At 47.9% G+C, this 16762-nt stretch overlaps 1 protein-coding gene across 9 annotated transcripts in view; it reads left to right on the top strand.

Moving 5' to 3' along the window:
• Window positions 1-15605, top strand: part of Adck1 (aarF domain containing kinase 1) — a 117856-nt gene extending 102251 nt beyond the window's left edge. For 8 of the 9 annotated variants that reach the window (XM_087195424.1, XM_087195427.1, XM_021245705.2 and 5 more), the window contains 4 exons: window positions 6417-6566; window positions 7880-8077; window positions 13434-13627; window positions 14917-15605. In XM_087195424.1, coding sequence (XP_087051550.1) covers window positions 6417-6566; window positions 7880-8077; window positions 13434-13627; window positions 14917-15088 — 714 coding nt within the window. In that variant the 3' untranslated portion in view covers window positions 15089-15605. The remainder of the gene's footprint in view (window positions 1-6416; window positions 6567-7879; window positions 8078-13433; window positions 13628-14916) is intronic. The other variant, XM_087195429.1, reaches the window with a different exon arrangement.
• Window positions 15606-16762: the final 1157 nt, after the last annotated feature.

Raw genomic sequence — 16762 nt, forward strand, 5'->3', positions numbered from 1 at the left:
TGCTCTATAGAGGTATGGATGATGTGTGGCAGAGAGTGGGGCTTCTCAGAGACTGGGTGCTGGGCAGGAAGGGTAGAGGGTCTCAAAGTCAGGGGACCTGGAGTTGTGTTTGGCTCTGGCGTTCACTGGCTAGATGCCCTTGAGTGAGTTACTTAGAGTTTGTCTGCTCATCTGTGCAGTTGGAGGGATAACTACTTACTCCTCAGGGCTACGGTGTGAACTTTGCAAGCTGTGAGGTTCTATAAAGAAGTTATATATAATTCATAATTCATGAGGGTATTATTCACAGAGACACAGTTTCCTCCATAGATTCTTTGAAAATCTTCTTTGCTTCCTTCTGTCTTGTTCACCTGTGAGTTGTCTGAACTTATAGACTTGGAGATTGAGTAGTAGTCGTCAGTTAAGCATGCTTATGTGCTGCTGCCCCCCATAAAAGCTCTGCCCAAGTTTCTGTCTTTCCTCTTAATTCCCTATTTCTACTCCCACCTCTGTTGAATGGGATGTTTTCATTTTTGCTCATTCATACCTCCTGGGTCTTTCTGGCCCTCTGGTACCTGCAGATGCATGAAGATCCTGGTTATAGAAGTTACTAGGAAGAAAATATGTCTTCCCATTGTCTGCCCTCCATCACTTCTTGGAAGCTCCTGGATATTAGAGTGGCCCAGGTGTGTAGGACAGCTTCCTGGAGATTCGTCTTCTCATAGCAAAGGTGTAGGGAGTGGCAACAGTGTCATTTTGGAGTTATGGTGCTGGGTCTGCTGCTTGGAAGTTGTGTCACTTTGGGAAACCAACTTACCCTTTTATTTCCCATTTCCTTTTTTAAGTAGGGTACCAAAAAGTAGCCAATAGGACAGTCTGATGATTGAAGCATGAAACACTTGGTGCAGGCTGGGTCCATTCAATGCATGAGGAATTAAATTACCCAGGATTCCAACCCTCAGCCCCTCTGCAGTGGCACCAGGTTAGCCAGCCCTGGAGAGGAGGGAGGGGAGAACCCCTCTTTCCAGTTTTCATATCAATTTTACTCAGGTGGGAGGATATGAAAATCTTTCTCTGGAATGACTCATAGTCCAAGGCAGGAGATACTAGATACTAGGTAGCTTTTCCTCCCTTTACCTTCCAATAGCCATGGCTCCTGCCTCTCTCCTCTGGGTCCAAGGTGACTTGCAGAGCATCTGTAATATGAGAATTCAAGAACCTTCCTTGGCCTTGTGACACCTCCTGGTTGGCTCTCCAGGGACGGGTTGGTCAGGCCTAACCTACAGAAGCTTTCCCAGGTGCCCAGAAGTGCCATAAGAGCCACCTCCCCAGGCTCCTGGGAGTAGCCTGGCACCTCTGCTGTCTTCCTCATGGCTTCTCCCAACACCACGTGTGGCCGAGCAGATTCTCAGCACCCTTGAGGTCAGGGACATTGTCTCAGGATTCACTTATCCAAGATCACTACCCAGCCATCAGTAAGTTTGGTCTCGGTGCTGGGTAGCAGCAGGTGGTCTGTGGTTTATATACTCTAGAGCAGTGGTGGTGGTGAACCCTGTGGCATGTGTGTAGCTTTGTTATCATTGAATGTTCTAAAAGATTCACCACCATTGTTCTAGTGGTGGTACCTGGGGATGAGGTAGGCAGAGTTTATCATACTGTGCTCCATGCTGTGGTCTGGTCTGTGTCCAGAGGCCTGGGCAGAAACTGGGAGAGGGGCAAAGAAAGTGTGAATGACAAACCTCCTTCTACTTAACATGGGTCGACTTGTGTGATTATTAATATTCTAGCCAACCTCCTGTTTCTTTCAGAGATCTTGGCCTTGCTTCCAAGAACCCCCCCAGGAACATAAATAGACTTTCCCTTGGGGGTGGGAATAAATTAATTCATGCAATTATAGAATAATTAAAGTACTTTCAGCCAATTCAAGTCTTGAGAAAAATCCAAAAATAACTCCTTGACTTAAGTATTATTTACTAAATTAATTCTTTACCAAGCCTTTTTATAGAGCCTTGGTTTTTCCCTCCCTTTCCTACTGTTAGAGAATAAAGGCATTGTGTAATTACTGAAATCACTCGTGAGTGGCACATTCTTTTTACAAGGAACAATTAAAAGACTTAGTAACTTTTTTTCCAAATGGCACAGTACCCTGGTGTTACTTAACACCGTGGATTGGTTAGCCACCTATTCAGGTCTTGCTTTTTAAATTTTTGATTGTTTTTTTTTTTTCTTAATGGTGCTGGGAATAGAATCAAGGGCCTTGAGCACACCAGGCAAGTGCTTTGCCACTGAGCTACATCCTCAGCCCAGCCACCTGTCCAGGATTCCCTGCAGAGAGTCTTTTCTTGAAGTGGAGCACCTTGCTGGATGGAGGGGAGCCTTCAGAAATTTTGAGGGCAGCCTCTGCCTGCCTCCAGAAGGAGCTTCCTGGGAATGGAGAGGCAGGATGACATGACCATTGAGTGACTGTTCTCTGCAGTGGGGTCACCTGGGTTTGGCTCCTGGGGTCATAATTCCTGAGCAGGGAGCGAAGCTTCTTTCCCCTTCTGTGTCTTCCTTCCTTACCTGTTTCCTGTAGATGATATCTGTGAGTATTCAGTCTATCCATGTTGAGTACCTGGCACAGCATCTTGGCCATGACCACTCAGCAAAGGTATTTTTTCTTATCTTTGTACAGATCTCATTGTTAGTGGGGCAGAGGCAGCATTAAGGGCACAGTTGTCTGTTCTTTTGTGGAAGGTGTAGCTAACATTATGTGGAAGGGGTGGGAGAGAGGGTTGTGTGCCCAGCAGGGGCCTTAAATTTTCTCCTGGGACCCTTAAAGCCTGTGTACAGGTAGAGAGGCTGCCTGTCCTTCTGTGGACAGATTGATTCCCAGGGAGACTCTAGCACAACTCTAAAATATGTTAAGAGAAATTATTACACAACTTAGCAATAAGCCCAGAAGAGTACGCTGTGCCCTTTCAAAATCATTCTTGGACATTGTTCAGCCAGTCCCCCGTACCTGACTTTTTAATATCTAGGGAAATGTACTTTTGTTTGACTTTGTTATTGACAATTAATTAAGCCTCCAGACTGAAGTCATACATCAACTTGTAGATCTTGTCCAGTAGAGATGCAAATAATTTCTGTCCAGTAGGAAAGATAACCCTAAAGGTTGATTATTTTAAATGCCTCATAGGACAATAACCAGCTTGTATTTCATCCAGAATCTTAGTCTCTTAATCCTGTTTAAATGCCCCTAAGTACCTGCTGCCTCAAAATTCCCTTTGAACCAGCTCTGCCATTTTACTTGGCCCTTGTTAGCAAGTTAAGGAATCTTTGACATGTGGTCATTCTATATTGGTATAAGCTGTGTTTTCAACTTGATGACAATAACATTTTGACAGGGATAATGGGTATTCATGTTTTTCTAAGCGTAAAGGCAGGTGCCTTATCCCCATACCACTCATCATGCCCAAGGTGGCACAACAAAGATGGCTCCAGCGTCAAGCTGTTGGCTTGGGCTAGTTCCTGCTTTTTTCTTTGCCTTCCAGATCTGTCCATCCTAGAGGCATCTGGTTAAAACAAACATCAAGAGCAGATCCCACATGGAAAGGTACCCAAGTAGGGGCTGCTGGATGGGGGTATTGCAAGGGGAGGCTGCTCTAGTGGCTCTGCTTGTGTATGTGGGCAGCAGTGGCAGCGCCCTTCCCTCCTCCCACCAAAGCAGCTCAGTCCTCCTGGACAAGGGCTCCCCCACCCTGGGTCCCCACACCCCTAGGGACCATCTTTCAGTGTAGTAATAAGGGGCCCAGAGCGATCAGCAGTATTTCAGAAAGCTTAAGGGAAATCGTACATCTCCCCGTGACAGGTCTGCCCAGACTAAATGAAATGTCATTTCTCTGCTTTTTGGCTGGAATTCCATCAGTTCAGTCTGGTGGCGCTGCTTATCTTGGGCTGATCAGGAGCCCTGATTGGACCTTATATGCGTCCTTGACAAATAAAAATGAATGATTACTTAATAAATGCAATTGGTTTGGCAGATACAGCCTTTCAAAATATGGCTACCAAGGAGCTCCAAGGAATGCAACAAAAGGGTTCTTGGTGGCACAGAGGTGGGGATATGCTAGCTCACCTAGGAGCAGCTCTGGCTGAGACGCCCTTTCCCAGGAAGCAGTATGGTAGTGCTGGGACACAGCTTCTCAGCCTGTCTGAGAACTTGCTCTGGGACAGAGCCCTGTGTGTAATGTGAGTAGACATTAAGCACTCCAAGGCCCTGGAGTGCTGGTGTGGCAGCAGGGCACAGTGTCTTAAATGTCTTTATCTCTTAAAAGGTACAGTGAACTGGGTCTACCCACTTTCTGAAAGTGTTGTGAGGAATCAGTAACAACCACCACAGGGGCACTTAGGAGAGGTTACCAGGTCACAAGCACTGTGATGTTCTGATTTACCTCTGCAGCTACCCTTGAGAGTAGGATTGTTATTGTTTCCATTTGACTGATGATGACAGTGTAAACTTGCTTAAGGTCACAAAGCTCAACTGAAAAGTGCAGAAGTAGGTGTGAGCCATATAGAAGGCTGTGGGGTTGTGCCTGCTTTGAATCCCAGCTATGCCTTTTTTCTAGCCGTGAATAATTAAGTTAATCTTGACGAGTCTCAGTTTTTCATCTGCAAAACAGGGGTCACAATTGTACCTCCCTTTACAGCTGTTAATAAGGATGTCAGCTTTTGTTTCTAAGGCAGGGTTATTCTCGTCATTTAATTTGGTGCCAATTATAACTGATTGGGTTTCAGAGGACGATAATGGGTTAGGACAAGCATTAAACATATGAACCGTGGAATCCCAGGAAACCACAGAGAACTAAAGGTCTCACTCATGTTGAATGCAGAGTCTTATATTCATGTGTTTGGCTCTGTTACAAGCAAGTGCATGCATAATAGAGCCAGTCTATGGTATATAAGTTGTACCTCAATAAAGCTGTTTAACAAACAGCTATCATTAATCAACTAATCACACAAATAATTGCTAGTGGCATGACAGAGAAGCACAGTCCTACAAAAGTGTATGGTGAGCAAACCTCTTCTAGCCTGGGAGGTTAGGGAGGCTTCTCCAGGCTGGTGATCTGATCTAGGATGGGAGGAAAGTGGGGAGGGGGTGAACCTAGTGACTGAGGACATGGCAGGAATGCTCTGGCTGTGGGAACAGCATGTGCAAAGGCCCTGAGGCAGGAGAGCACAAGGGTTACTGGGGAAGAGAAAGAGTGAATGTAGCTGGAGTGTCAGCATGGTGCGAGATGAGACCAGGGAGGGAGGGAGGGAGGGAGAGCCTGCCTGCAGGAGTTTGTAGGCTGAGGAAGGATCCTAATCCCGTGCTTCCTACCTCATGAGCCCCAGTTCTTATTTCGCTGGAATATGTTTGTTAATGACCATGGGGTCCAACTGAGCAGAAAGGAATGCCAAGAGCAGCCAGGGTCCTGGGGTGCCAGCTTTCTGCTTGAGCATGTCTTTGTCCCCTGGAAGCCCATTGGCAGATCATCTTTGGACCCAGGTCTGGCTCTATTCTGCAGCTGTTCCCTAGCAGGGAAGAGGCTTTTAGCTTTAATAAAAAAGAGAGTAGAGATAAGAAGGCTGCCTCGGCAAGGAGAGCAGCAGTGACAGGATGATTTAAATGGCCTCTCCAGTGTCATTTCTTCTGTGCAGACATCATAAATCAGATTAGCATTGGGCTCTGCTGGGGAGGGAGTCAGAGAAGGGAGAAGGGCCTTGACTCTGAAGCTGCCTGGGGCTGTCCTGGAGCCAACAGGGGTGGTGGTGGGATCACCTAATCCTGATCCTCAGTCCCAGCCCTATTCTTTGGAGAAGGAATGGGTGGGATAGCTCCCCAAACCTGTTCTCAGCTTTGGGAAAGAATGGAGAGGAATAGATAAGAGAAGAGGGAGAGAGAAAGGGGGAGTAGTAGAGGGATGGGTGTGGGAAGTAGAGAGGTCCAACCATTGGAAAGAGGAGGAGCAGCTATTCTCCTACCTTACCATACATTGAAATTACTCTGTGAACTTTAAGGATATACTGTGGGAAAGAAAGAAAGAAAGAAAGAAAGAAAATACTGGTACCTGGTACCCTTTCTAAGTTCCAGGTGATTTTAATGAGTAACTAAAATGGCAAGGGAAGAATTAGAGCTTAGCTCCTATCTTTTTTTTTTGGTACCGGAGATCGAACTCGGGACCTTGTGCTTGTGAGGCAGGCGGCAGAACCACTGAGCTAAATCCCCAGCCCACTTAGCTCCTATCTTAAAGGTGGGAACTGAATCATCTCAAACCATCTCTTTCATCACCACTTTTTAGGTCCACCAGGTCCCTTTGGTCTCCTCTTAGAAGGGACCCAATTGGAGGACCAGAAAAGAAGCCCCCTAGACAGGTATAAATGGAGCAGAAATCGAACCTGTTTCCCTTGGTTTTCAGATCTCCCGCCACCTGGGCAAGATGTACAGTGAGATGATCTTTGTCAATGGCTTTGTGCACTGTGACCCCCACCCAGGCAATGTGTTGGTGCGGAAGCATCCTGGCACAGGCAGAGCAGAGATTATTCTGTTGGACCATGGACTCTACCAGGTAGGAGAACCTATTTCCATCTGGCCCCAGGGGCTGGTCCTGCTTGGGGTCAGAGCCCACTGAAATCCCCCATCCACCATGAAATGAGAGTGGATGGCCAGGGTGGCTGGGGCTGGAGAGGGCTCTGTCCTCTCCTAGGAACTGTCATTTCATGCACATCACTGTCCTAAGAGATCTTTGAGCCTCAGCTTCCTTCCAAAAAAGCAAGACTGATCTTGTCTCCTTTACAGACCATCACAATGAGTAGGTGGTGCTTGTGTATGTGTTGTGGCTTCCCAGGGAACCACAGACAGCCCTAATCTGGGAAATGAGCTGCTCTGGGCACAGGCTGGGACTTCTAAGAGGGAGGGGAGTCCCAGTGAACATACGCTATGTGGTGGAAAAGGAGGCAGAGAACTGGTAAGCATTGGGTAGCTCATGATTCAGTCCTTGAGAACTCAGGATGAAGAGCAAGCTTTAGCAGTCATGAGCTCCCACTTGGAAGCTGGGAAATTCACTGCCAACCTGGGACCCAAGGGCTAGCTTGATTCGATGAAGAGGATGGTCCTGGGAGGTTTCCCCAATGGTCTTCTGCTCTTTTCCCCAGAGGCCTGTTTCCATATCTCAAAATTTCAGCCTCCTCTGAAAGGCTGGGTGAAGTAGCACACATCAGGTCAAGTTAGGTTAGCTGTTGTCATTCATGGTCCCCAAATGAATGCTGCCCCAATAGGAGTTTCATTGCTTGCTCCTATGCCAGTCCTGGGTGTGGTGGAGTCTGCAGGCTCTGCTTCCCAGCTCTCTCCGGGAGCTGTGATGCTGTCAGCCAACAGCAGGAGAAGAGGGCTCAGAGGCACATGGATGGGAAACTTTAGGGGGAAGTGGAGCTTCTGCCACATTGCTTCGGTCATAGCTCAGGCAGAGGGCCACATCGAACTTTGGGGGAGGCCAGGAAAATAGTATGTGCCAAGGAAGAAGAGGACTTCATAGATTGTGGTACACAGAATGATTAAAAATATCGAATGAAATTCCCTTCGCTCTATGAATGTCATGTTTAGACTTAAAATATCCTCAAGATATTATATATATGCAAATGTTCTAAAATCTGAACAAAATCCAAAATCGAAACTACTTCTGGTACCAAGCATTTCAAATAAGGGATATTCAGTCAGGAGCAACGTTGACCTTGGGCCTTTAATGACGGCCAGGCTTTAGGGGAAAGCAGACATCATGGAGGGTCCTCCTTGCCCCCCTTTGCAGTAGTCAGCGCCAGCCAGGGCTTAGTCCTTTGGTGGGGAGAGGAGACTCAAGCTCCGCCGTTGCTGTTGTGACTGTAGGTGCTCACGGAAGCGTTCCGCCTGGATTACTGCCACCTGTGGCAGTCTCTGATCTGGACGGACATGGAGAAGGTGAAGAGGTACAGCCAGTGCCTGGGAGCCGGTGAGCTCTACCCCTTGTTTGCCTGCATGCTGACAGCCCGGTCATGGGACTCCGTTAACAGGGGCATCAGCCATGCCCCAGTCACTGCCACTGAGGTAAGCAGACCCTCCTAGCCCGTCTGCCATCCAAATGCAAGGGATAGGGATGGCCTGTGGATGGTTCCAGTCCAGGGTCTGAGCTTCTTGATTGGTGGGCTATGTGCATGGGAGGAGGGGCAAAATTGGAGCTATGAGGGAGAAGAGATGATGTCCATGGGTGGAGGAAGGAAAGGGGAAGATAGACCACTGTGTCCTCTCTAGGCCTTACCAACCTGGAGTGGAAATATAGTCAGGTACCCATAATAACCTAGACTTTTGTGGCTTTAGTTCCAACCTGCACATGTGAGATGTCAGCCTTCCTTCAAGTTCTCCCCCAGGGCTTCTGGGAGACCTCAGGGACTGTTCTGGTGGCACTTCTGCTGTCTCCTGCCTGGCACTGTCTCCTTTTACATGGCTCCTCTCAGGCTCCATATGGGGCAAGCCCTTGCTTCTCTGCACAGTATTCAAGCAGCATCACTCATTGCATTGTCCTATAGGATTTTACTTAAGGTGGTTATTTTGTCTTTATCAGTTGCTCCTTTCTCTGTGGACCTGGACAGGAGCCTGGTGGAGTCTGGCTGGGGAACAGATCCTGGGAGCGTCTCCCTCCCTCATACTCACCTTGGCTCCCCTAGTAGGAGTACACAGGGCCAACTTATTCCTCCTGGCTCAGGTGGGCTTCCTTCCAGGGAGCTTCGGCATTCTTCATGGAAATGACTTCTGCCCATTTACTCTGTCAGTTTCCAGGCCCAGCCATGCTGGCCTGTATCTCAGTGGCGGACAGACTTGAGGTCCAGCTGAGGTTCCTGCTCACTCCAGGGTCTTCCTTGTGCCATCAGAAAGTCTGGGGTCTAGTTCCAGCACCTCTTCTTCCTAGCGGCGTGACCTTGGGTATTCTTGTCACCCTTCTGGGGCTCAGGGTCCTCCCCTGCAAGCTGCTTTGTGGCTGCTGGCCTTCAGAATGTCGGAAGCTATAATCTCACATGTCTCACAGGTCATTTCTTGCCATCTCATGGCTCCACTTTCCTCCAAGTTGACATCATCTTCCGGTAAGCTTGGTGGCACTTGCTGTTCCAGGCTCTGCAGCCTTAAAGCTCATCACCTCAGAATGAGAGAGACAAATAGGGATGGCAGGGACAATTATTTCTTTTACTGATAATGCAGGGAAAGTGCCTACCCACAGTTCTTGAAGTTCATTTATCCCACAAACATTTGTTTTTGCTGGACCCTGGGTTTGATGCTGAAGATCTTGTGATGCACAGACAGACAAGGATTTTGTTTAATTTAGGCTTTGGTTGAGAGAGACAGTAAACAGCGAACAAACAGGTAAGTGAGGTAAATGCAGGTGATGGGTACTGGAGGAAATAAACAGGGCAATGTGCATGAGGGGATGAGATGGTGTTCAGAGAAGACCTTGATGAGGAGTTGACATTTGAGCTGAGATGCAAAGGACAAGAAAGGCACCAGCCTTCGGAAGACCTTGAAGGCAGCATTCCTAGTACTCTAAGGCCTAGAGGAAGGAGAGTTTGGTATGGTCTGGAGTGTGGTGAATAGGATGGTGGAATGAGAAGAATTTGGAGGTCTGGGCAGGGAGAGAATCACATGGGACCTTATAAGTCATGAAAAGAAATTCAGATTTATTCTGACTATATTAATCTCTTTCCTATCACTGGGACAAAACACCTGACATGCACAACTTAAGGAGGAGAGTTTTATTTTGGCTCGTGGTTTCAGAGAGTCCAGTCTATGGTTAACTGCTCCAAGGCAGAAATGGCATGGCAGAAGGGTATGATGGAGGAAAGCTGCTCAACTCATGACACCCAGAAAGAAGAAGGAGAAGGATCAAGGGATAAGAATATACCCACATCCCCGATGACTGACCTTTTTTGACTAGGGTGCTTCCTAATAGCACATTCAGCTATAAACTCATCAATGGATTAATCCTCTGATGAGTAGAGCACCCCCATGTTCCAATTATTTTATGAAAGCCCCACCTCTGAATACATGAGACTTTTGGGCAATGAGATCTAAATCATAACACTCAGTACAAAGCAAAGCCTTTAATAGTCTATAAGCAAGAGAAGAAGATGCTCACAACTGCTGTTTTTAAGTATCCTCCTGAATAGGGCAGATGTGCAGTGGGGCAGTCAGTTAGGCTGGCCGAGGCTTCCAGGTCCAGAGGTGACAGAGGCTCAGTCCATGCTGGTAGAACAAAGATGGAGAAAAGCAAGTGGAACCAGGTGTATTTTGGAGTTGGGATTGAGAGGAGTTTCTGTAGGATTGGATGTAGAGGAAAGGAAGATGTCGAGGCTGCATTGTTGGTTTTGGATGAATTCTAGGGTGGAGGATAGTGTCATTCCCTGGCACAGGGAAGACATAAGGAAGGACGTATTTGAGTTGGGGCTGGTCAATGATTCTCTTGAGCAGATGGGGCTGTCCTAGAAAGTTAAAACTGAAGATCAAAGAAGAAGTCCAGGCTCAGGATATAAATTTGGAATATTTTGGCATATAGATGATACTTAAAGCCACAGAATAGCTGAACAAGGTCATATGGCACATAGTAGGTATTCAGTGGATGGTATCTGTATTAACTAAGATAAAATTTGGTTTTTTCATTCTTATTAATTCATAAAGACCCACTTATAACACCATTCTCTGAAGAAGTCTTGTTTCCTCTGGGAAACCTTTCCTCGCCACCTTTGCTGGAAGTCACCCCTTACTGCTTGTGTCACTCATGTGCAGTATATTATAGTCTCTTGCAGGGTGTTTGTCTACACATCTTGAATCTCTAGCTGCATGCTGAGCGCCTGGAGGGCAAGGACCCTGTCTAGCGTATCTTTGAATAAGATCCCAGCAATACTGGGACTGACTAGTAGACAAGCATTTGTGTGGGTCATGAGGACACTTGACTCTATCTGGTCATTTGGTTGAGAACCCAGATGGGTGACCTGAGCCAGTGGGATGGAAAGGCTCTGTATTTCTGAGCTCTGTTCTCATTCAGAATCAAGGGAACCCCAAGACTACCAGGGAGGATATTCTCCCCAACTAAACATGGCCTAAACAATAAGGAATTTGTTCTCCAGGGAGGTGGGTCCTGGAGCTCTGGCTCACTCCAGTAATTCTCTTGGCTCTCCTCTGATGATTGTAAGGTGGTGGCGGCAGTTCTAAGCTTCACATCTTCATTCAGTGATGATCAGAGGCAGGAATCAGGAGCTATTTCCTCTCATGTATAATTCCTTAAGAGCAAGAAGTCCTTTCCCAGAAATCCCCCAACAGACTCTTTCTTATGTCTCATTGGCCAGAAACTTATCACATGTCCCTACTCGCACCAATCACATGGCAGGGGGATGAGTGCTGAGAGCCCACACTGGCTGAGAGTAGTCAAGATTTCCCCTTGAGGGTAGCAAGCAGCTGTGAGTCCTTGAAGAGCGTGACCCCGAGGAGTCAAGTGAACAAAACTCGAGTTCTTTTAACAAAGGAGAAGGGAGTTACTGTTGGGTAGACACCTAGCATGGTGTACTACAGATACCCACCATCAGAACATGTCCAAGCTTGCAGCTTTGTAGCTCTGAGAGCCACTGGTCACGGCACCCTGATGGGCATGGGTGCCTTCTGTTTGGACTGAGAGGGATGTCACCAGGCCAATTCTGACCTGGCTGAGGGGGCTCCATAGTAAGTAAGCCAGGCCTTCATCTGGCTCAAGCAGGGTGACCTGCAGTCGTGATAGCAGACTGCCTCTTGGTGTCTGGCTTGTGTTGAGATGTTCCAGGCTGATAGCTCCTGACTGAAGGACATTTAAAGTTTTACAGTGACTTGGTTATCAGCAGAATTCTCATGCTTCTTAAAGGACTGTGGATTCTGCTTCTGCTGCAGAAGGTGGCTGGGTAGTAAGGCCTTTGGCAGCACTGCTGGGCCCTTGGAAAGACTTCAACTGGCACTGAGTGCTTGGCTGTGCTTTGCCTCTTATGACTGTCTGGGCTGCTAGGAGGTCAAAAGAAATGAAAGGACTTACTCAGGGTCACACAGTCCTGCTGTGAGGGGGAGAGGCAGTACAGCTGGATGGGGAGAGCATGGGCTCAGGAACTGGGCTGCCTGGGTTTAAATCCTGACCCATCACTTATGAGCTGTTGTCCTTAGACAGGTTACTTGACTTCTCAGTGCCTTAGTTTCCTCATCTCAAATGATTTGTTTTCCATTGCTGGGACAAAGGATCTGACAGATAAAACTTAAAGAAGGAAGGGTTTATTTTGTTTCATGGTTTCTGAGGTTTCAGTCCATGATAGATTGGCCCCAAGGCAGAAACATGGCAGAAAGGCATGGCAGAGGAAAGTTGCTTACCTCATGGCATCTGGAAAGCAGAAAGACAAGGAAAAAAGCCAGAGAGGAAGGGGCCTAGAATAAGAAACACCCTTGAAGGCACTCTTCCAATGACTTTCTTCCTCCAACCAGACCCTGCCTCCTAAGAGCACATTCAGTTATGAAATCATCAGTGGCTCAATTACGTTTTAAAAGCCTGACCTCTGAACACATGGGCCTTTTGGGGGACATTTTTGATGCATACCGTAACAAATGGGGATAATATCTGCAATGTGATAAACCTGTTATGAGGAGTGCCTGGCTTGCTTAGTATTTTCCCAGTGTGTGTTGGCCACCACCACCAGCGCCACCATCATCACCACCACCACCACTATCACTGTCATTTTTCTGGAGACTATAAAAGGGTCAGAGCCACACTGGCAGGCCTAGAATTCTGGCTGGGTGATTGTCTGCCTGGACCCACACAGAGATCAGGGACAGGGAAGGGAGGGAATCCAGGCCCCTCCCCAGCATCAAGGGCCAGCCCTGCATCCTACTCTGGAGGCATCAGGACCTCATGTAGTGACAGGATGAGACTGATTCCAGCATAGGGATAGTGATCAACTGTGGCATGCAGGCAGCAGATGGATCTAGCGGGGAGCAGGGTGTGGTATGGGATTTGGGAGCTGTGTTGCAGTCAGGAGTTCAGATGTATGGACTGTATCAGCCTGGGCTCATTGATGAGGGACATGACTCCACTTGCAGGGCTCCTGAAATAGGTGGCCAGTCCAGAACCCTTGGAGAGTTGCCTGGCACTTATAGATGTGCTGCTGTGCTGCACCAAGTGCTTGCCGAAGGGCTGAGCTGGAACCTCCTGTCCTGGTCTTCAGGCCAAAAAAACCCTGATGCTAGATTCCCCTTGGGGGGCTCCTCATGGTGCCAGGACAGCTGTGCTGGAGCTCCAGCTGGGAGCTTTCTTGTAACCCCCTGGTTGCAGGCTTCCCAGGCCTTCGCCACTCTGGTTCCTACTTCTATACCAACCATTTGCTTCTGTCTGTCTCCCTGTTGGATGTTTCAGGATACAGAGATCCGCAACAATGCAGCCAACTACCTGCCCCAGATCAGCCAGCTCCTCAACCACATACCTCGCCAGATGCTGCTCATCCTCAAGACCAACGACCTGCTGCGTAGTATCGAGGCCGCCCTGGGTACCCGTGCTAGTGCCAGCTCCTTCCTCAATATGTCTCGGTGTTGTATCAGGGCGCTGGCTGAGTGAGTGTCGGCTCCTGCCTCTGCCTCTGCCCCTGTCCCTCCCCTCCCTGGCCTTCCTCGTGGTTGCTGCCTGCCTTTGCTTTTCCCCACCGGTCCATGGGGCCCTGCCTGCCTATCCCAATCTCAAATCATCCTGAGGAGAAAGGTAGGGCAGCTAGCTCCGGCAAGCTGGCAGACGCCTTGGGGCAGTGCCTTTAGGTGGCCCAGAGAATCACCTGTGCTTGTTAAGTGGTGGGTCCTAAGACCTCACATTCCCTATTCAGTCTTCCAGGCAATTCCTACCATCAGTTTAAAATGTTTTCTGAGTGTCTTAGCCCCATGCAGGCATCCCCTGGGCTTGGTGTCAGGAGGCTCTGGTGCCACCCCATCTCTAATTGGCCCTGGGACTGGCCAGGCAGCTAGGCTAGTGCTCTTTTTCTTGACTATGACTTGGGGAAATGTGCTTAGTAGGTTTTCTGGGAATCCCAGACCATTCTAATTGCCACGGTGCCCTTGGAGCACTGATGAGGAGAAGGGTGCTTACTCAGGGAGATAGCTCCAGAGACAGAAGGTTCCTGGCCTTCAAGTGGTGTGGTGAATACACCTGAAGGGAACCTGCTCTGCTGGAATGTTCTCACTGCAGAGACGGGGCCTGGCTTGTGGTCTGGTCCAAGCGCATGCCTCCTGGCAGGCAATGGGTCATCCTGGGAAACTAAGAGAGTTGACCATGTATATCAGGTACCCACATCAAATATCAGATTAGAATACAGCAAAATATACTGCATACTAAAAGGGCTGGCCATGATTTATTCTTCCCCTTAGAGTTTAGGAGGTGTAATGTTGAATAGGTCATCATCATAAACACAAGTTTTCACTGTGTCTTGTTTTTGGCCCAGAAGGAATTGTGCCGGGGTAATCTGTAATGGTTCTAGCCTTGTAGGACTACCTGAGTGGGTTTCTAAATGATTCTTATGCTCAGAAAGTTTGATTGCTTTTGAGTTTGGGGGATTCTGGATTAGCATGTGTTTGTTACACTTTTGAAAAAAGAATCATTGGAATGTTCTACCCATTGGGCGTATTAGATCCTTGGTGCCCTGGGAAACAGCTGCTTTTGCTTACCCAACCTATTTGAATAACTCCTTTAGAATATCTGAGTTCCTCTAGTCCTGGATTGGGCAGTGGTATGATCAGATAACCAAGAGTGGTTCCCAAGAGCAAGGAGCTAAAGCCAAAGCCACTATCTTTTATTACTGAGCTAGTGTTTCTTATTTCTTTCTCTCTTCTTCTCTCCTTTCTTGCCCCTCCTCCAGGCACAAGAAAAAGAATACCTGTTCATTCTTCAGAAGGACTCAGATCTCTTTCAGCGAGGCCTTTAGTTTATGGCAGATCAACGTTTATGAACTCATTCTGCGTGTGAAGGGCCTGAGGCTGACCAGCTGGCTCTCGACCCTGCTTTGCTGGCTCTTTCCTGCTCCACACTGAGTGGGTTTGCTATGTCCTACCCCTTTCTGGTGTTTTTTCATATTTCCTTCATTCCCTGTCTCTACCCTGTGCCCTCATTTCTGTCCTGTGGTGGTCTGCAATCCCAGGGTCATTGTCCACGCCCCAGGATGCTCAACCTTTGGAACTGCTTCTCATGCTGCAGCCCTTGTCCCAGGGCCCACACGCCATGGAATAGGCTTTTCTCCTTCAGGGAGAATTTGCAGCAGCTGCTGTCACGCCCATTCCCACTAACCACTTCTATTGTCAGTATAGACCATGTATGCTACTGAGGGCACATTTAACTAGCAGGAAGTTTGATTTTTTGGAGGTGAGCATTGTCTCTGAGACTTCTGGAGGACAGGCTATCATTGTTATGTCCCTTCCCAGAGGTGTCACACCTGAGGGAGGCAGTTTACCATCTGAGGGAAGACTCTGGGCAGCTGTGTGTTCACTGCTATCATGCTGATCTCTTTGGTATTATTCGTATTGTATTTCAATAAATCCTCTTCAACTTTCAGGGTCTGTCCATCCTGACTCACTTGACTCCTGCCTCACCCCAGCCACATACCCACCCTGGCCCTTGCCAAGGGTGGACAGCTCATCTTGGTTGCTGTTTCTGTGGGATTTTCCAGGGAGACCTAGGGGAATAAGGCCAGGGTGGTGGGTGGTGGGATTTCTATTTGAGGTTGGGAGTGAATCCACACCAGCCAGTAGTGGCTCTGAGCACTGGTTACCAAGAGGATCTGCTCCTTGGCTCCTTGCCCTTGTAATTCTTCCAAGCAGCAGGACTCCTTCCATTGCGGACTGCTTTTTGGAGACTTAGCTTTCCTTCTCTGAGAACTTGATTGGAGGTGTTAAGAAGCTCAGGGCTGAGAGGTTAGAGGCTGACTTTGTTTCCTCCCCTAGGTTCCAACCTCATTTCCTGTGAGCTGGATACCTGCACTGTTCTCCTAATCATTTCCTGACTTACCCTTCTGGTTCTTAGTTGATGGCTCCACTTCCATTCAGGGATTCTACTGGGTCTTCTTAGTCCTCCGAAGGCCTTACTCCCCTTGCTGAAACATTGGTCACTGTGGCGGGGTTTGCATTTGGAAACCTCAGGCTGCCTATTTGAATTCTGTTTTCACCTATTGCAATGCAGGCTGCCGCTCCCCATCTGTGTCCTCTGCCCCTGCTTCTGGGACACTCCCAAGCTCCTGCTCTAACTCCTGTGTCCGTGTGGTCTCCAGGTCCCCGAGACCCTAGTTTTAGCAGATCCTAGCTCCCCAAACACCTGTGCTCCCAGAAGGTAATTGTATTTGAATCTCTAATCTTGCTCCACCCCATTCACAGGGGGCAGAAAACCCTGAATCTGAGCCTTGTTTTCTGTTCTCTTTGTTCATAATACAATAAGTAGATTTTCTAGTGATCAGAAATGATTTGCCATTCTTTTATTCCTGAAAGAGTTACTTATTCTTAGTGACCAGTTAGATGTGCCCAGGGACCTGCAAGAACAATTTGCAAGATCTGTTAGTAATCATGAGGATGCATAGTGCATATTATATTTTATGGTGTCTTTTATAGCCACTGAAGTAAATATGAATGCCTTCTGTTCAAGGTAATGGTTACTTGATTCTTACTTTTAGTGTAATGCTTGGGTTCCTTTGCACTAGGATCTAAAACATCAGCGTGTTG

This window comes from Heterocephalus glaber, unplaced genomic scaffold, assembly GCF_053883595.1.
Source record: "Heterocephalus glaber isolate CG9 unplaced genomic scaffold, H.glaber_assembly_v1.0 deba00001608, whole genome shotgun sequence".
NCBI lineage: Eukaryota > Metazoa > Chordata > Mammalia > Rodentia > Bathyergidae > Heterocephalus > Heterocephalus glaber.